General features: G+C 37.1%; 1 protein-coding gene across 4 annotated transcripts in view; it reads left to right on the top strand.

Annotated features, from left to right (window-relative positions):
* Window positions 1-21,407, top strand: part of LOC131040251 (NF-X1-type zinc finger protein NFXL2) — a 185,177-nt gene that overhangs the window by 36,361 nt on the left and 127,409 nt on the right. For all 4 annotated transcript variants that reach the window (XR_009104801.2, XM_057973145.2, XM_057973144.2 and 1 more), the window contains 6 exons: window positions 7,147-7,213; window positions 8,612-8,704; window positions 15,477-15,562; window positions 15,697-15,859; window positions 15,967-16,212; window positions 16,477-16,667. Coding sequence is in view for 3 of the 4 variants with exons in the window: in XM_057973145.2 (XP_057829128.1) it covers window positions 7,147-7,213; window positions 8,612-8,704; window positions 15,477-15,562; window positions 15,697-15,859; window positions 15,967-16,212; window positions 16,477-16,667 (846 nt within the window). In the remaining variant the exon portion in view is untranslated. The remainder of the gene's footprint in view (window positions 1-7,146; window positions 7,214-8,611; window positions 8,705-15,476; window positions 15,563-15,696; window positions 15,860-15,966; window positions 16,213-16,476; window positions 16,668-21,407) is intronic.

Below are 21,407 nucleotides of genomic sequence, written 5' to 3'. Positions count from 1 at the left end.
GGGGAAGTTTTCCCTTGCACCCCACGCACCACCTCCCCCTTCACCATGCACAATAGCAGTTGGCCAGGATCAGATTCAGGATAAAGGAATCAAAGACGTGGGGTAGACCTTGAGGAAGGGGGAGAGCGAACAAGAGAATACTTATAGTGTCATCAATTGGAGGATGAGAGCTTCCAATCCGGGAGCAATAGGATGATGGACACGGAGTTGCCACCAGGGAAGGATCCATCTAGGGGTCTTTGCATTTCACAACCAAATTCATAGGATCCAGTGGGATCCATTCGTCGGTTCATGACAAAGTTGTAGGGCTTTACAGAGGTAGCAAGGGGCATTGCCAACTTGGCCTTACGAGTAGATGCAGGAGCACTACCAGAAGCGAAGAAGCTTCTGGCATTTATGACCTCCGGATGTCAGGAGGAGTTCACACAACAGTTCGTCCAACATGGCTGGCCAACAGTCGAGACTCTTGAGATGGTGGCTACCTGGCAGGGTGCACACATCATGCACGACTAGGGGGCACTTGGCCCCACCTTGTAGGGTATGGAGAGCTCTTACATGGAGCTATATTTGTAGATGCAGCGGGCTCAGGCCGAGCAACGAGCTACAAAGGAAGTGACTGCTGGACTTCGGGAGGAGTTGGATAAACATATAAAACTTTATGTTGTGGAAAAGTGGGTTAGAATTGAGCTAGAGGAGGCAGCTGCACTCCAAAAGACCCGTCTGGCAGAACAGAGTGTTCAGATGAAGACATTAGAGGAGAGGGTATCGGTCTTGACAGGTCAGGTGGTGCAGAAGGACAAAGATTTGATGGAGGCAAATCTCATGGTGAAGAAAGCTCGTGCATGCTAGTTGGTTGCCGGCTCCGTACGGAGCAACTTCAGCAGTCTCGGCAGCAAGCTCTAGCTTCTACCACCCCAGGGACGTCTTCTCATCCCTCTCAATCTTAGTTTACAATTTTGACCAGCTCCCATTTTGTCTTAGTCGTTTGGAAGACGACCACTTTTTTGGGCGGCTGATGTTAGGCGGCAATTAGGATAATGCTTATAATTTTGCTAGTTATGTTTTAGTAATACTTTGGTTGTGTAATAAGTCAGCTGTTCGGTTTCCGTAGGGTTAGTCAGCAGTTGTGACGGTTGGCATCTCCACCAACCGCAGGGTCCTATATAGTGTAATGTAAGGGAACCACGACAACAGTGATGATGTACTAGTTTTGGAATGCAATAGGGGTAACATCTTTTTGCCATATTGTTGTGATTGTGACTGTTAATTTATGTTCTGAATATAATTGAAGTTGCTGGTTATATGTTTTGTTTGTACTACCTGTTTATTCCGTGAATGTGAACAACTCACCTTAGGGAGTAAACAATCTCTTTCCCAAGTATATCAGCAGCTACAAGGAAAATCTTGTTCTGAAGTTCTTTGATCTGCTCCTCAACTTTGATACCATCAGCCTTCACCTTTTCTAGGACTTCACTTCGTGCAACCAATGCCCAGTACCATGTATTGAAATCATATGCGGCCTCTGCTGCAATTACCTTTACATCAATTTATTCTTGCTTAGGAATTCCTTTCAACACCCTTAGGCACAGGATTATTCTATCCTTAATATCATGAAGGTCGTCCCAAGTTTCTGCCATGTTTGCAATTCTAAAGAGCAAAGAAGAAATCTGTTCATATGTCAACGTTAACTTTTCCACAAATGTGGCAACTTCTTCACTGTTGCTTGCCATCCATTCTTTGGCCTCTTTGGTTGTCACCTTCCTATCATAGAATCTCCAATTGCTTCTTGAGGAAGAGTTAAAAGTGGAGGGGCCACTGCATCACCTTGATCAAGAGGCTTGGTCAAGTGCTGAATATACTACTCCAGGCGCTCAATTTCTTTCTTGTATTCTCTTTTCTTCCCTATTTCCTTATCCAACCTCGCCTTGATCGAAGTGACTGAGCTGTCTAGGTCTTCAACTTCTTGACCTTTGGTGGTTGGGCCTAAGTTGATAGTGGTGATTTCATACAACTGAGGAGTAATGTCTTCCTTTGCCTTGTCCACTTTCGGCACAACAATCTGAATTGTACGGCAGCTGGTTTCATCCCTCTGAATTGTGGAAAACCTCTTAGCTGTCTTCCTTTAATGCCACCTTCTCTAATCTAGCCAAGAAATCAGCTTTGTCGTCCTCTTGGCACTTTTATTTTCATTCTTTCTTTTAACCAATCAAGAATCGTGGGCTATTCAATACCCTCTTCTTCTTGATTGCTTCCTTGACACGGATTATCCTGAAATCCTCGAAGAGCGGAAATCATCCCCTCTTGGAATTCTTTGTCCAAAACGTCCATCTCATTGTCTGACTTGAGTATCTCCGTGTTTGTAGGAGATGGGGGCTCTGATCCTCCTCCTGGATTGATTCCACATTTCCCTCATGGATTGGTGAAGGAATCTTCATCTCAGCTATTGACTCATCCTCAATAGTTAATACATTGTTCACATTCCTAGATGTGGCAAAATGGGAAGGCTCTGACCTCTCTTTCTTTTGAGCATGTTCCTCATTCATAATTTTCTTTCCTTTTGACCTTGTAGAGCCCTCAATTGCTTCCTTCCTTTTCCTCAAATTAATGGTTTCAATTGGCTTAGCACTTTGAGACATCCCCTCGTTAGAATAATATGATTCTATTACGCCCATCAAGTTATAAGTGAGGGTCAAATTCTTTCGTTTCAGCCCACGAACTTGCTGTTTAACCCAACATTGTGAATGCTTGACAACTGGCCACATCAAGGTGGCTAAATATGTGAGTTCTAGTTTTGACCATCTCATAGGAGGAAGAGGCCTATTCTCATCAAAGCAAGGCTGAGTGTACTCTCCATCATCCTCTAGCTGGTCAAGCACATGGAAAAGCTCGGTTGTTCTGATCAAATTTATAGGTAATCAGGACCATAGTCTTTTCTTGACATCAAATTCGTCTGCTGTATTTGCCCAAGAGTCCTCGATATCCACTCTATGCCTGTCCTTCTCTCCATTCACTAGTCCAATGTGATTGTGGGGGTCAAAATTAACCCTGGATCGGTAAAATACGAATGGATACCATTGCATCTCCAACCTGGCACCTTCAACAACTTGTGTCGATGGATAGGACTCCAACATATTTCCAATAAAAAATGGAAAGGAAATGGCAGTTTTGTGCTTGGCTCTTTCCTCATATGTCTCCAATTGCTTAAGAACTTCAAGCAAGATCATTCTATTGGTGGGATAAATCGGAAGCCGGTAAGGACATCCGGTAAATCCCTGGACACATACATATGTGAATCTCGGATACTGGATAAACTGGGATCCATACTTGCTTATCATGTCTTTGGCTTCTTGAGTGAGGCTCTAATGAGTTCCTCCCTGCATTGTCCTAGTGATGTACATTAAATATGCATCATTCACTCTCTTGAAATGGGATTTTTCATGAAGTTGCAGCTGTGGATAACAGTCATAAGCTTTGAATTCATTCTCGCCATTACCTACTACACCTTTGCAAATCAGTCCTGGTATCTGTAGTTTCTTGCTAGTAGGTAAATAATGTAGGAGCTCATGTAAAAGGATTTTGTCTTTTCCAAATTTCTTAGCTGTTCATCTAGGTTGTCGCTGATTATCTGAGACCAATTGAACATTTTGACACCTGAGGTGATCTCCTCAATAAATTAGTACATCCAAGTTTCAAATGGCGCACCCTGAGGGCTGCCCATTACTCTATTCAGCAGCAAAATAATATCTCCATAATCCTCCTTGTAATCAGTGCGAAGCAATTTCTTTGGCACCTTTTTGAGGGTGGGCCTTGGCTTCTCCAGCCACAGTTTATTGACAGTCGTCACACAAGGCTCAAGCTGGTCCTCATAATTTCTTTTGGTTTGCTAATTGGTTTTGAATGAAGTCCAGTTGTAACTTTTGATCCCGAATGCTTCCTGGATGGCCAATTCTCTGAGATAAGCCAACACTCTCCCATTCGACGGAATGATCTGCTTTTCTTGGGCATTATAGTGCAAAGCACATTCAACCATCAGCTCAACACATTCCAAGGCTGGTGGAAATCCAACTGCTTGGACAAGGCCATTTTTCATCATTCGTAGAGCAATCGGTGTTGGTAAGTATCCATTGTGCCCGTACATTCTTCTTTTAAAATAGTTGAAGTCTACATGTCCAAGGTTGGTGTCTCCAACCTTTTTCCACTTGGAATTGATTTTTGATTCAGGCTGCAACCCTTTGCTGGCGAACTTCATCTGGACTTTTCTCAAGAGTCCTCCTTGATTGGTCATCAACCTGCAAGAAACATAAAAAAATTTAACATTACTTTCAAGAAAACTTAAAGTTTTAACCCTGATTTTGGACCTTTTACCTTAAAATCTGACCTTCAGTCTGTCAAAAAGCTAAATTTCTGTGGAAAAATCAGACTGAAAAATGGAAGATGGCTCAACACTTAGTAAATTTTATGAAATTTGGTCCAGAAGTAAGAAATAAATCAGTCGATAACTCAAATTCTGAAACTAAAGTTATACTTTTGACTGGATTTCTTGATGAAAATTGGCCTTCACTTTTGGAAATTCTTGATAAATTCTATCCTTTACTCAGAAAATTTACTTTTATCCTGAAAAATCTTTCTCCTAAAATCTATCCTCCTTGACCTTGAGAGAGAGCTCTTCAATCTTCAAACTTGAGAAAGAATGAAGTGAAAATGACATGTAAAGATTGATATAAGGTTGAAAATTTCGACCATTTTGGCAACTTCACATTTTACCTTGGATTCATCAAACCTAGTCTCTTTCATTTCCTCCAAAATGGCAACTTAATCTTCTTCGAAAGATTTTGAAAGAAAGTTTCTATTTCTGCACTTGGTGCCACTTCACTCCTCATCCATGTATGTTTTAGAAAGTTTCTTTTCTTGTTTTGGGAGCCATTTTTCACTTAGCCAAAACATCTTCTCTTTGTCCATGTAAGTGAATGGGTTGGCATACAATCTTTTGATTCTTCTTGTGTTCAAATATTTTCTAAGTGTTGGGCACATTTTGAAAAATAATTCTAAGTGTTGAGTAGAATTTTCCGACTTCCAAACCTGGCCAAACCATGCTCATGGCGGAGTTCAATGATTGGTTGGACATTTTTACCAAATGTCAAGGCAGAGTTCATAGTGTCTTGGACATTTTCTCTCTTGTGGTATGACTGACTTGGCTCCATGGCAAGCCAAACTTCATTTCTACCTTGGGCGGACTTCCATATTTTCATTTTCATGGCGGACTTCATCATTGGTTGGACGTTGTCTTGCTTTTCCCCTTGGCGGACTTGCTCTTTCTTAAGCCATTCTTGGCGGACTTCACCTTTGGCAAGCCATTTGGCATGGCGGACTTCATGATTGCTTGGACATGTTTTGGTGGACTTTACCATGCCTTGGACAATCTTTTGGGTGGGGGCAGATTTGATGATGTCTTGGACATTGCCATCTCCCTTTGGGCGAAATTGACTTTGCCTTAGACAATCTTTTATTTAGCCTTAGCGGACTTCATCATGCTTAAGCCATTGCCATTTTGCCAAGGCAGAGTTGACCTTTGGCAAGCCATTTGGCATGGCGGATTTCATGACTGCTTGGGCGGAATTCTTCATGGGATAAGACGTTGCTATTTCCATCATGGCGGAGTTTAGATTGGCTTGAGACATGGTCATCTCCATTTAGTAACTTTTCTTTGTGGCATAGACACTTAATGAATTTTCTTGCTCAACATTTCATGTTTGTCTGGAACTTTTGGATCAACGCCCTATCTGGAGATCGTTTCTTGCTTTTCATTCTTGGAGATACAAATATTTGATTTCAAAGATAGGAATCTTGTTGCCATGACCTGAGCGACCCAATCCTAGGTCAACTTTGAAAGAAGCTGAAAAAGCAAAAAAAAGCAAAAAAACAGGTGAAAAAGCTGGTTCCCAGATTGGTCCCAAAGTGCCAAAAATAAAAAATGCAAAATCCCACAAAAATAGGAAGGTGTTAGAATTGATCCTAAGCAGTTGTGTTTTTTGCCCTTTGGGCCTTTTAAGCACTTTGATGGTGTCTAGATGCTGTTTCAAGCATGATTTCCCTGACTGACCTTGATGACCTCTTATTCCAGACTCTCAAAGATTGGTGGCTAAGAACCCTAAAGAAAAGTAGAAACTGGGGGTCCCCATTTGCAATGGGGCGATGTGTGAAAAATGTCACAACAATACCTATCTCAGTAAGACTTGAAATATGCAAATCAATTTAATTACTTCCAATGCCTGCTGAATTTGATCTCTAATTTCTCTTGGAGCTTCTCTTTATTTTTGTTTCCAGAAGGTCAGTGCTGATCTTACATTTTGCCATTGCCGTACTTTTTGTCAATGACATGCCAAATGTAAATGGAAGTAGTATAATAATGTTTTCGCTACCCACTGTTGGATCTGTATGTGTTCAGAACATTATTTTTTCTTTATTTCAATATTACTGTTTTTTGTTTCCTTGGCTGCTGCTCTATAGACATAAACATCCCATCATCCTTTTGTAAATGATGTGTCAAATGTGAAATGAATAACTACGATTAACACCTTAACAGTTTAAAGTTAATTGTCCATAGCCAAATTTTGATGTTTCTTAATACATTATCTAAAACATTAATTATAGTCATTTCTTTGACCATGCAGCGTCAAAATACTAAGTTCACATCGTAGTTCTGCTATGTTTTTTGTTTCCTTGGCTGCTGCTCTATAGACATAAACATCCCATCATCCTTTTGTAAATGATGTGTCAAATGTGAAATGAATAACTACGATTAACACCTTAACAGTTTAAAGTTAATTGTCCATCGCCAAATTTTGATGTTTCTTAATACATTTTCTAAAACATTAATTATAGTCATTTCTTTGACCATGCAGCATCAAAATACTAAGTTCACATCGTAGTTCTGCTATTTTTCCAAAATGTTTTTGAACCTTTCTTGTTCTTCACCATCTGAAGGGCTGATTTAATTATGTCTTCTTAAGATAAAAGTGAGTTTGATTGGTTTACCATTTGTTAGTGAGAATTTTGGTTAGGATTCTTTTATTCTTTGCAAGAGTCAACAAACCAAATGTTCTGCATTTTTTGTTTGTAATGAAGATTTCATTAATGTCTATGCAGAGGGATTTGTGCACCTTGTCCAGTTACGGTTCGTATCTCCTGTGCATGTGGAGAAACATCATATGAGGTGAAGTATTGACAAGTGGTTTTGAAAGTTTTATTGTGTTGATATCTGGCCTGTTGATTGTCCTATGAAAGTGTTAATCTTGTGACCATAGGGATATGTGTTTTCTAGGTTAAGAATTCTATTTTATTGATGTTTTGGAACCTTTGTTGGATAGTCTAGCATTTGGATTGTATATAATAATAGCATATGCATACTAACAATAAATGTTAAGAGGAACTTTCTCTGGGATCTGAATTGTTTTCTACATACAAAGTGGCCTGCGCAGTAGAGAAAGCTTAAGGTGTGCTATTTTCACTGGATGATGCCTTGATGACATTATGCTGATTGCTTCAAATGTACACATTGCAGTAAAAGTGAGAAAAAATGATATACCATTATTTAAAGTGTTAAATAATTACTGTTATCTATAGTATAGTGTTGGGCTAGATGTTCTTGCATTCTGTATTCACTTTTGCTAGAAAAATTCTTGAATATGCAGCAAGTTTCACCTAGGTCATCATCAATCTTATGTAAAGTTGTCCATAACAATGCAGGAGATTTATTTGGTGAAATATTGTTTTGCTTGTTAAATCTTGTAGTTGCGTGAGATTATAAGTCCCTTTAATGTGGTTTTGGGTATGTTTGGAACTTTGGACCACATTATTTCATATAAATGGCTCACAGTCCAACATTTTAGATAGAGGAACATCATTGACTATACTCTTTACAAAGTCTCAGGTGCTTATCTACCCACTTTATCCCGCTATCTATATTGAGAGGCTATCACTTGCAGTTGTGGGACTTATTAAGGGGTTCCTATAGCTAGTAGGCTGATTATTTCCTTTTGGTAAATTGCAAACCTTGATGGCATTAAGTGCCCTTTGGTGGATGGGAACATGTTAGTCAGATAACATTCATTCTTTATCATTGCTTTTTGCCATTTTGGTTACCCTAACTCTGTCATTGTTATTCTTGGTGCCATGGATCTGCTTAAATTTGGCAACAAAAGCTTTTAATCTTCTTTATTTACAGCCCTAGTGACAAGAATATTTACACATTATGATATTTTATCTTTCCTTAGAGATTCACTGATATTCAATGTTAACATATTTTTCAATATTTCCTTAGAGATTGTCTGATTCCCTATAGGTGTACAGCAGTGCTGCTTTTCAGTCTATCTTTGGTTTTGATCTTCATCAACCCCCTTTTGTATTGATGATTCCTCCCTTCATATTAGCTACTTCTTCTTGCACTTGGGTCATATATTTGTGCTTTAACAGCCTTAGGTTTACTTCCAGTTATGTTTACATTGTTTGTGTTTATTTACTTCACAAATCCCAAGGTTCTCTATACCCTAGTGCTATTCTAAGTAAGCGAATGTACTTTCTTTCTATCTCATACTGAATTTTTAAATTGCAGGTGCCCTGTGGAGCAGAAAAGGGACTAAAGCCACCCAGGTGCTCTAGGAAATGTTCTATTCTTCCTCAATGCAGGCATGGTTCCAAATGCAAGGTTTTTTTCAACCTTTTTGCTTTTGGTTTCTGTTGATGGCAGATATGGAATGTTCTTTTGGATTGCAATGATATGTTTACATGATATAGGTCCTCATTAGCCAAAATTCCAAATTTACATGATATTGAATTTGAGGTTAAAATATCTTATAGGATGCCTCATGCTTATGTTTTTAAGTAATAGTGTTTGAGAGGCTAAAACAATGAATTTCCAGGAAGTAAATATGCTATTGCTCACTTTAAAGTGTTCACTAGCAAAATCTGTTTTTATTTCAACATTCCTTTATGGTGGATCTGAAATTTGCTTTTTGTTTTGTTTTGTTTCTGTTTGGAGTTTGAACTTTAGACACAGTGAAAGAACAACATTCTTGGCTTATTGCCAATGCTATTTCATCTTTAAAATAAATGGAAAGTGCGATTAACAACTTCCTGGAAAATAAATGGAAGCACAATTGCGCTTTCTTATACAAATGGTGGATGGAGCAAGCATCTCTTATGAACCAAAACTATTTCAAACTTCATTTTTTGGTAATTAGTTCATTCATGGTGACTACTATGAGCTTATAGAAGGTATTTGGTTTAGTGATACTGATAAATATAAATATGATTACAACCCATATGCATCATCTCTTCTTTTAAATGTTTTGCAACTAGTAGACTCTAGAGCATTCAAAATATTAAATTAATTCTTGATGGAGAGAAAAGAGGTTGTATTTGAACCAGAGCAGGCACTGCTTGGATGGCCAAAAAACTATACTTGCCCCACCTAAATCACAAATTGGAGGTAGTATTGAATGAGATTTATTAGGCCAATTTGGAAGTGGATATGACACATTTTTTCATACATTCCAATTATGTAAAGAAGAAAATAATCCTAATTATTTGATTATTAATTTGAAAGTGTAAGGTGTTCTCTTGTATTTATTGCATGACAAATATGGATTTTGAAACCAAAAATCAGTGAAGCGTACTTTATTGAATGAATAACAAGCTTTTTATAGGCAATTACAAGGCAATTGTTCAAATTGGGACTAACCGTTAAACTGACTTTAAAAATAGAAAACTCCGAGTTCTAACACGAAGTCTCTAAAAAAAATAACAACCAACTAAAGAACTTTCTAAAAGTATAACTAAATGACCATTAATAAACACACAGCTAAAAATAACAATTAAATATTCTAATACCCTCCCCTTAATGGTCAACTACCCGACCGACGACAAATTCTGCTTATCAAATAGCTTAGAAGGCATATTTCTCTTTAGAATGCTCTGCGACACGAGTCTACTCCTCCTCTCGAGACCCTCCCTGGTTGGACTTATGATCAACCAACCTCTTTCTGTAGAACCTTTGGATATGTCTAGGTTCACCACAATAGTGACAAGTGATCTTCTTCTTGAACACCTCCTCAGGGTTGCGCTGCCCTTTTTGCTGAGTGGACTCGCCTTTGCCTTCGTCCTTGCCAGTAAACGCCTGTTCCACATTGTTCATGTCAACGCTGCTACCAAACTGTTGTCTCCACCTGGATTGCTGCAATAGCTTACTGGACAACTTAGCAAACTTTAAGTCAACATTAGTGGAGGTAATGTTGAGCATCTCAATAAAGTGTTTGTAGGATTTGGGCAGGCTCTTTAGTGTGATCACGACCATATCCTCTTCCTCCATCTTGTGACTAATAGCCTCCAATTGGTCACAAATATCCTTGATCTTTCCTATAGTGACATCTTCTCATCCATCATAATTGAGAACATGTTCTTCAAAAAGAATGCTTGGCTCTTGTCGGATGTCTCATGAAGATTCTTCAAGTGATCCCAAATCTCATTAACTTTCTTGCCTGATGGCACTTTTGGAAGCATCTCATTGGTGACTGATAACTTCAACAACATAATTGCTTCTTGGTTTCGCTCATCAAACTTGGTTTGGTTGTTGCCCGTCGTTGCAGGAAGAGTTACTTTACCTAGAACAATCTGGTTTTAAGGCACCGGTACTCAAAAATAGAAAACATCTGTTGCTTCTAGGTTTTGTAGTTTTTGCCGTTGAAGCACTAACTAACTTCCAACATGATGTTGGTCAATGATGCCATCCCTCCCATTTTCTTATGCATGAAAAATGAGGTCAAACTTCAACTTCAAAAAATCTAATTTTTTTGTCAAAAACCAGGCACAAACCTTTAGCAACAACTGGTATAAACTTCAAAAAATCTGAAAAATAGGCGCAAAACCTTGGGCATGGAACCCAATGCACAGATTTTTGAAAACACAAAAATTTCTTTGAAAGCCCAAAATTTTGCTGAGAACCCAAATTTTTTTTTGCAAATTTGAAACAAGTTGAGAAACCCTAGGTTGGGTTTGAGTAATAGTAGAAAAAAATGAGCTCCCAAGTTCGCAGTTTTTTTTTTTGAGAAACCCCATGTAAAAAAATGGTTGGCCTTGAAAAAAAAACATGCTGGGGCACAGATCGTAAAAAATGTTGTTGAAAGTCACCCAGAAAATCGTGAAAAACATGCAAAAAATCGAGTCAAATATATTGTCGCTGAAGAACGTGGGTCGAGGGCTGTCGGAAAACCTGGGAAAAAGTTAAGAAAATCATGCGCGAAGATCAAACACTGCGAAAAATTCCCATCACAACTAGAAAACACAAAATAAGCTCACATTTTTTTTACAGAAAGCGGAAAAATAACGGGCGCGAAAACATGCCCTCGAAATTTCTCCACACAGGCCGCATGAAACCCAAAAAATTTATATGCCCATGATTTTCCTAAAAAAATTTTGAACTATGATTTTTAGAGGAAAAAGAACCCTCGAAAAAAATTGCAGATTGAAATTTTTTTTAGAAATAAATTCCAGGTAGCTAGGGCACAATTTTTTTTTAATGGCTCATCACCCACTCTAATACCATGAAACCAAAAATCTGTGTAGCGTACTTTATTGAACGAATAACAAGCATTTTATAGGCAATTACAAGGCAGTTGTCCAATTTGGGACTAACTGTTACATTGACTCTAAAAATAAAAAACTCCCAGTTCTAACATGAAGTCTAAAAAAAATAACAACCAACTAAAGAACTCTCAAAATATATAACTAACTCTAAAAATATAACTGAATGACCCTTAATAAACACACAGCTAAAAATAACAATAGATTTTAGGTTGAGGAATGAAAGGACACCATTGATTTTTGCAAATGAGAGCTCTAAAAAAATAAAGGATATTTGTCCCACATATAACTTTCTGACATTCACAACATCACTTTCTCCTTTCAAATCTATGTGATCTTTTTTAGAAGAAAACATGATGAATATCAACAAGAGTTTTTACTGGTCCTTGATGCTCATCGCACTTGCATTAATTGACCTTTGCTACTTCTCATAACATTTATATCTTTGCATGCCACTAAAGTAATAACAACTTATTCTAACTACTGGCAAATGTTCACAACTTCATTTTGCTCCAGCACAAAATAGTGTGCTAAAATAAATAGAAGTAGAAGATTTAATTTAAATGATCTTGCAAGAAATCCTTGTGATTCCAAAGCTTTGATCTTCCTGGTCAAATTAGAAAATATATTGTGCAGAAAAAGGTCATTGAACATTTAGATGCATGTTTCTCTAATTCCTCCTCAATCATCTATTTAGCTCTCTCTTGTCAGATTGTCTCATCAATCAATTACCACTACTTAGATCCACTCCATGAAGGTATAGTGGTCACCTTCATTTTTTAGATATTCTCAATCATTGCTTGTGTCTTCTTGGTTGACTTGGAAAACATTTAGTTACATTTCATCTATTAATCCAGTATTTTGCTACATATAATCAGAATGATTTGTGATATTAAAGACACGACAATTATCCAGTTCTTAAGGCAGGTTTAAAGGATAAGCATTGCAGCCAGATTTCCTCAAAATCTGGTATGGGATTGTTTCTACCTTTTTAATTTGTTATATTGGCCATGGATAAGAAACCCTTTTGTAGATATACCATCACCATATTGCCATCATGCTTCTTAATCTTCTCTATGACATAATTAAAGAAATCTATTATTTCTTTTAACTGCTCAACATCTTCACCTATAGAGGCATTTGAAGGCAAACATCATAATGCAGTCCGAAGACATGATTTGTGCTTAGCGGCCACTTAGTGAGTCTGAGGAGTAAGTTCTTGATTTTCACTCAGAAGAAATAGATGCCAGGCAAACAAAAATAGAAAAAAAAATCAAAATGTTTGGGAAAAAGAACTATTTTATGAAATGAATTGTTTGCAATAGTGAGCTTTGTCTGCTCCAGTTTGGGATTCGAAGCTAATTGGTTCAAGAAAGATGATTTGGATTCAACTAGTCAAAAGATACCATTAGGAAGACGGAATTGTAATGAGGCCAACCTAGCTTTTTGTATACACATCTATGCTCATATATATGGTATACCCTGGGTAGCAAGACATGTCAAAATCAGAGTAGTTTGACGCAGTTAATAACAAATTAGTGTATGTTTTGAACATGCCATGTTCTATTCTGCAATTTTTAATCATAAACTAAGCTTTGAATGCCATTGCATATCAATCTTTTATATTGCAGCCACTTTGGATCTTGGTCCAGCCCCACATCCATTCACAGTCATAGAATGCTATCGGTCTTCCGAGCAAATTGTTCTGCCGTAAGAGCTTTTATGAATGTCTTGATTCACTTCTCTGTTGTTACTTGCAAAGAAGTTACCTTTCCTCTTAGTATAATCCTGTTGTTGCAGGTAGGGGTTGTTCAGTTGTAGAAGAAGCTCTTTCATATGATGGCAGCCCTGCTCTTGGTTGAATTTAATTTGGTCGTTTGAAAATGCAGGGTGAACACTGTCACATTGATATATCAAGTTAAAAAATCAAGTATTGGGACACCAGAATATGGTAACAATATTGATGTTTGTAAATTATGGAAAGTATGCATAAACATAGCAGCATTTAAATTTGTCAGCAATAATGTATGACCTTCCTTGCTGCAGTTAATGGGTTGGATCATAGTACCAATATTGGGCGGGTTAAAACTTAAAAATATGAACACCAATTGTTTATTTGGAGAAAACTGGAGAATTTTGTGACAATGTAATGAGAGCCGGGTAGTGGGCAGACATCAAACAGTTACAACTTCCCAAGGAGTGGCTATTTAGGTCTCACCAGCATTGTCATTTGAAGCAAAATGTAGCCTACACAATGTCATGCCTGGACCATGTCATAATAAATTTTAATCAACTAAAATATAATTATATTAAATGGTTGCAGAAATATATATAAATATATTACTGTGCTTAGAAAATTGTCTTAATAATTAAGATTTCTCAATTTTCTGTGATCTAATTGAGCCAAGGCAAACAGAGAGAAGATATGGATTCCATCCTATTGACCCGATTCAGCCCCGATGCTTAGGATAATAAATACAGAATGATTACTGTAAAAGGGCACACATGATTATGGTGGAGCAGTGATTTTATTACTGCAGGCAGCGATAGAGTGTATTTATGAATAATGAGGTCTGATGTAGTATGAACAGCATTCAGAAATAATATTAATTACAATACAGTCGGCGATTGCAATTAGTAAACATAAATTATAATAAAAACAAAGACAAATGATTAATTAAAGAGGCAGCACCAATCAGCATTGGTCCCTTTATTAAAAGGCATGAGGTCAAATGGTAAGAGGCAGCGTATGAGGATAAATGGTGAAAGGCAGCGATTACCTTGCAAGGTACATAATGTTTGGGTGAAAGGGTAAGGGGGATGTCTATTCATCTTCCTTGAAAGGTATTTAAGGAGAAACTCTATTAGGAGGAAAGGCATCAAAGTAGAAAGCTTCATCCAATCTGCCATCCTGTTATGGAGGGGAGATGTGGGCATATAAGGAAAGCAACTAGCCGGATGGTCCATTTGAGCTAAGTCAGGAGGCCGAATGACGGATGTACTTCTGTGCTCCTGAACTTGATGGATAGGTTCAAGGTGCCTTGTATGATCTCCTGTGGGCTTCATAGCGTGGATTAGTCTATGGGTAAAGCCTCAAAGGAAACCCACATGTACTGATGATTATTAGGATGATGAATAGAGTTCTATTTGTAACTTGTTGGATTGTATGTTTATCTTTTGATAACTAATCTGATTGCAGGTTCTAAATCAAGAAACTAAGTTGACAAATCTCTATTTCTGAACACAATCCAAACCCTAGCTGGGAATTTTAGGGTAAATCAAGTAAAGTCCCAATAGGGGACAGTACGCACAATGGGCATGAAATTGGGAGTATGTCAAACATTAAACAGTTCTAATGTATGTTCAATGTACCTTCCAAATATATTCCCATTGCTCCTTGTTTCTGGTCTAGTAGCACTTATACTGGCATTTATAAATTCAGAAAGCTGATAAGATATTGATATTGTGATAATGTGCGTTGCAGTTCATGTGATGTATCTTGACTAGGAGAATCAGGCCCTTAGTCCAAAGTTATACCTTGTTTGAACAGGAATAATATGCTTTAAAAGAAACTTAATCTTATGGCTTAAATATTGTAATGATATTATGTGGATATGCTTTCTATTGTCGTTTTCAAGTACTTTTTATTATTTTTTAACAGTTCAAAATACCATTTATAGATGGTGATTTTATATCTATGCATTATAAATAAGAAATTTCTTATTGCAAATTAAAAAAAAAACGAAGAGAAGTGATCTGAACTAATCGAGAAGTTTTTGTAGATTTTATTTATACTCTTAATTTTCATATTCCTTTCTGAATGAAATGTATTTTACCAGCCACATAGGTGTCACTATGGAGCTTGCCCACCATGTGAACTAGTTTGTGATGAGGACCTTCCTTGTGGTCATAAATGCAAAGAAAGGTTTGTTCCATCAAAATATATTTTATCAAATCATTTAGGACATTACTTATCACTATTACCGAGCTATATGTCATATGAATTATAAATCTTTTCACTTTTATCTCTGGATTAATTTGTATTAACTGGAATTGTAGGTGCCACGGTCCTCGTCCACCTCCAAATCGAGAATTCACATTGAAACCAAAGAAAAGGAAAAATGTTCAAGAAAGTAATGAAAGCCTTGGGGTTCCTTGCCCACCTTGTCTAGAATTGGTTGTGAGACAGTGTGTTGGTGGACATATAGGAGGAGAACGCAAGGTATGTTTATCGAGTTCCATTTAAGTTCCTTTTTAAGTTATTGGTTGCCTACTGGGTGCACAGATTTCTTTATCTAAATTGCTGAAAGTGTTATGTTTTACCTGTAGATGGTCTGTTCTCAGAGCACTGCATTTGGATGTGGCAATTACTGTGATAATCTTCTCCCATGTGGAAATCATCATTGTAAAAAACCTTGTCATAAGATCAGGCTAGCGCAAATTGGACATTCTAATGTCTTCCAATTTAATGGTAGGGATACTGGGCAGACAGATGAGGATAATGAAGCTTCTTCAAGTGCAAGATACAAGGACTTGCTAGACTCATGTGATGAGTGTGAATTGCCATGTCAAAAGGTAGGAAAGCTGAAATTTATCATGGTTAGATGGTACTATATGGTTGCAAGTATTTTCTTCTATCAATCTTATTTCCTAATCTGAGGTAATATTTATACACAAATAGAATTGTTTATTGTTCTTGTTATAACCGTCTTTTTGAGTTGAACATGTTATTATTAAATATTAAATTCTATCATATTTTTGCTAGGTAAAATATCTTAGTCTATGCATTCCTTGCTTTCATTAAAACTGACTCATAATTTATGGTTTTGCCTCATCCAGAAACGGTTTCCTGCTTGTCCACATCCATGTCCGCAGTTATGCCATCCTGGAGATTGTCAACCATGCAAAATCCTCATAAAACGAGCTTGCTACTGTGGTACAATGACGCGTGTCTTTGAATGCAGTGAATTCAATATCCTGTCTGAAGAACAGCAACAGAAAGTTCGTCCCTGTGGAGGTCCTTGTCACAGGTTTTGTGCACATGATACTATCTGAATTCACATTGATCTCACAAATGATAAGCTACTTATGGTCAGATGTGTGTTCTTGCCAGTAAGGATACAATCATACATAGAATAATAAAATTTTTTTAGAAAGCCAGTATAATACTATGTTTAAAGCTGTACTGCTGTGGTGCTAACCCTACTACGAATTTTGTTCAAGTTATTGATATAGGATAGTTCACAAACTGGAACCCATGTTGGGCCCAATAGACCCCAAATTTAAAAATTTGGTGAAAACAAGGGAAAAGTTTGGCAAAACTCAGCAACTTAAAAAGTAAGCTATAAAAATTGGGAGTTATTCAGTCAACAATCATGCATGTTTTCATTGATGAGCACACACTTATAGTGAGAGTAGGGGTGAATTAGTATAATATAAACTTTTACGTATTAAAATCTAATAACCACAATAATAACAATCACACAAGATCTAACATTTAAGAGACACAAGATTTACATGGAAAACCTTTTGGGAGAAAACCATAAAGAATGACTGCTTGGATCTATTGGCCAAATCCAGCCAAAAAAAAAAGAAATTCTCCTACAAATCTTTGCAGGCACCAAACCACTTGAGACACCAATCCCCATTGCGAAGAACCAAATTAGCAAGAGATACCAATCTCTTCTATTGAGAGACATCAACCTCCAAACGAATAAATTCTTTTCCTTCTTGAATAATTCTCCTTCAATGGGTCATGATCATTTGAATCTCCTTCATGAAATCTGCTTGCAACATTTTCACATATATTCTCTTCATCAAAAATCTGCTTGTATTTGATTGATATCATATTTATTGCTTACTTATTTCTACCGCCACTCATTTTCCTTTTATATCCCCTTATGCCTCTTCACCCAAGAGGTGATTCTTCAAAAGGGTTTGGACATTTGGAAATGAATAAATTTAATTTAACTCCCCAAGTGGGACGACTGCACCAAGGGAGGTGATCTCTCAAGGAGGTCGGCTCATGTGAAATATTAATAATTTTAAATTACTTTGCACGACTTGGGATGTGGGTGCCAAATTAACCAAATATACATAGGTTGGTGTAATGTCACTTTTTGGGGTATAGCAAATACTTTGCTGATATCTAAATGGCTGCTTTCCCTGAATGCAGATTATATATGAATCTGATTTGATTCCTTGCCTTTATCCAAATGAAGATATGCCTTATATAGCCCTCAAGAGCGTACGAATAGTCATAACCTTTGCCAAGGATAATCCTTCTCAAAAGTGGCGTCTCCTCTACATAACCGCTGCTGTTGACTAACAAACTAATTATATTTATATTTTTATTGATAGATGACCATACGGAGGATGCCCTTTAATATATGTATTATTATTCTTTGATAATGATGCATGTTTAAGAGTGGTTGCCGGTCCAATTACAAGTGTCGACCTCCATCATTATTGTTTCTTTATTATATATTATCCTCTTCGATGGGGGCATGGCAGTCCACCCTTCCCCAGATTGCTTGTGAAGCAATTTTAAATTTGGATGATTAAAGATCTTGGCTCCTTCCTAAGTGGCGTATTCTACAAGTAGACCCTTCCATTTAACTAGATACTCAGGAATAGTCTTATTCCTTAACCTCTTTTCTCGCATATCAAGAATGGCTTCGGGCTCAAAAATTGACTTGCTTTCATCATCAAGCAGGGGTAATTCTAAACATGCAGTAACATGCTGTCCCAACACCTTCTTGAGTCAAGACTCAAGACACATGAAAGATATTATGGATTCTGCTATTTGTCAACAATTCCAACTTGTAAGAAACCTCTCCTATCCTTCTTAGAATCTTGTATGGTCCATATAATCTAGGCTTAAGCTTCTCGGCTCTACTTATTTTAATGAACAACTGCTTATACAGTTGTAACCTTAGAAAAACTAAGTCCCCAACTTCGAATGTTCTTTTCATTGTTTGATCAGCATATGTCTTTTGTTGATTTTGTGCTTGGTGCAGAATATCTTTAAGTGTATTCATACTGTCTACATTTTGTTGCACAAAGTCTTTGGCTTTCAGTACACAACTTCCAAGCAGGATTAGATCTCCAATTGAAGTTGCCTCATACCCATACAAGGCCTTGGAGGGACTCATTCATATTGACATATGATGTGTGGTGTCATAAGAATATTCCCCAAGGTGTAACTGCTTAATCCATGCATTTTGCTGTCCCATCACATAGTTTCTTAGGTATCTTTCCAACCATATGTTGATTATCTTTGTCTGCTCATCAGGTTGTGGTATTGAAACAAAGATAAAGCTCTGATAGCATGTTGAAGTAAAGATTGAGCTTTGATACCATGTTGAATTAAAGATACAGCTCTGATATGATGTTGACTTTTGCAACACAAGCATGCAAGACCGAATAACAAACTAAAACACCTTCCACAAACAAGACCAGCAAGAAAAATATGCCATATTCCTCAAATGCAAATATAATAGGATGAATTATTATTGTACAATGAGGGCTAGAGAGAGGGTGCCTTTATCTTCTTAAAGGGAAAACAGTTTGCCGGTCCCTTTATTGTTTTCTGTTCTGCTAAAGTATTGTCTCTTTTGATTCTTTTTTCATTCAGATAAAAGTGTAGATCGAACTTCTATATATATCTGCATATTAATCTATTTGTATGTGTTTTCTATCTGCATAAGGAATTCACTGGTAATCATACCCAGATGCTGTTATAAGCAATCAGTCAGTTTCGGTGTGGTTTTCTGAAGGTTATAAGCAATCAGTCAGTTTCAGTGTCGCTTTCTGAAGGTCTATGTCTTTAAGTCTGATCTGCCTGTGACATTGATGTAATTCTGAGTGCAGTCTATTTCTCTCCAACTGATTCATGTGTTATGGATACATATGAAATTAAGTATGACTGTCATAGATATTGCAGTCTATATTAATACTATTACCGAATTCTGCATAAGAACATTAGTAGGCTTCATATATTAAGCACATCTCCAACCAAGAACAAAGATGTTATTGCCTGTAACTTAATAACAGTTCTGATGTGATCTGATTGATGGTGATCTCACTGGATGCTTGGATTCCTTTCCTTTATATCTCTCAATGTGAGGGAGGGGTCACACCTCTTCATCATGTATGCCCTTTGGCAAGAGGCACACCCTTTCACCATCAATACCCTTTGAAAGAGTGCAACTCTTAATTATTTCTGCCCCTTTGAAAGGGACACAACCTTTAGCAATCAGATCTGCACTTTTATTTAAATAAGATCTGCACCTCTGATTCCCAAATTACCCCCCTCAAATGAGGTTCTCTTCTCCCTTTTCTATCTCATTTTTGAGGGAGTCACAACTTTTCATTTCATGTCTTTGACCATCCATTAACTTAATCAAAATTTAATTATATTCTTATATGTTTTAATTTTAATTTTATTATTATTATCATTTACCATTGAATTGTATTTCAAAGTGGGGACATTACACAAAGATGCCGTAAGCCAAAAATAGGAGAACTAAAGAGGCCTGCTGGATAGGTCTGTTCTGTCTTCTTCCTTGGCATGTCATGCATTCTTGAACATGTTTTGGGATGTCTTTCTTGAGACCTTTCCAAGAATATTTATCTCTTACTTGCTTATAGGTTTTATATTTCCTTGGTGCCCGACTAAGGGGTTGTCATGGTATTCTCTATTGATTTTCCCCTTTATCTTTGAGCTTGGTACAAGATATACTCTATCTTTGTATATAATGAATTCTTCCACTACTTTATATTCTTCATTTTGTAGATTTCCTTCTAGGGTGTCATTTTCTTGTGGATCTTTAGTGTATTCAGCAATAATCGAGTTCTTCCAATTGATGGAAATGCTTGTTATGGAGCATAAGTAGGGTTGGCGCGATAGTGCATCATCTACAATGTTGTTCTTCCCTTTCATGTATTCTATGTCAAAATTATAAGCTTGTATCTTGCTGATATTTTTTGTTGATGGTCGTTTAAATTATTTTGATTTAGGAAAAACCTTAGGCTGTTGTGGTCAATTTTTACAATGAACTCTCCACAAACCAAATAGTCTTTTGGCTAGTGTATGCATAATGGCTAATATTTCATAAATGGAGTAATGTTTTTCAGCTTTTGTAAGTTTGCAACTTTCGAATGCAATCGAATGTTTGTTTTGCATGATTACTGCTCCAATGCCTTCTCTAGAAGCATCACACTCTAACTCGAAGGGTAATGTAAAGTCAAGAATGGCTAGAACGAGACAAGAACTCATTCTCCTTGAGTCTTTAAAAAGCTTGTTGGGCTACTTTGTTCCATGCAAAGGCTCTGTTTTTAGTTAACAGTGAGTGGAGCAAAAATATTAGAAAACCCTTGAGAAATTGTTGGTAGTAGCTGCATAAACTAAAGAATCCCCTTAGATGGGTTAGGGTTGGTTTTGGCCATTCCCTTATAGCCGTTATCTTTTCCTCATCCACACTTATCCCTTGTGTGTTAATTTCATGTCCTAGATATAGGATTTGTTCTAACCCAAATTCACATTTATAGCGATTCTTTTCAAGGATTCCTAAGAGTTCATCAATATTCTTAAGGTGTTCTTCCAAAGCTTTACTGTAAATCAAAATGCCATCAAAGAATACCAATAGGAACTTAGTTGTTTTCTGAATAAGTGGTTCATGGATGATTGGAATGTTGTGGGGGTGCTGGTTAAACCAAAGGGTAGGACCAAGAATTCAAAGTGCCCATAGTGACATCTAAAGGCAATC

Source organism: Cryptomeria japonica, chromosome 7, assembly GCF_030272615.1.
Source record: "Cryptomeria japonica chromosome 7, Sugi_1.0, whole genome shotgun sequence".
NCBI lineage: Eukaryota > Viridiplantae > Streptophyta > Pinopsida > Cupressales > Cupressaceae > Cryptomeria > Cryptomeria japonica.
Note: the sequence above shows the minus strand (reverse complement) of the source record. Positions and strands in the feature narration are given on the sequence as shown.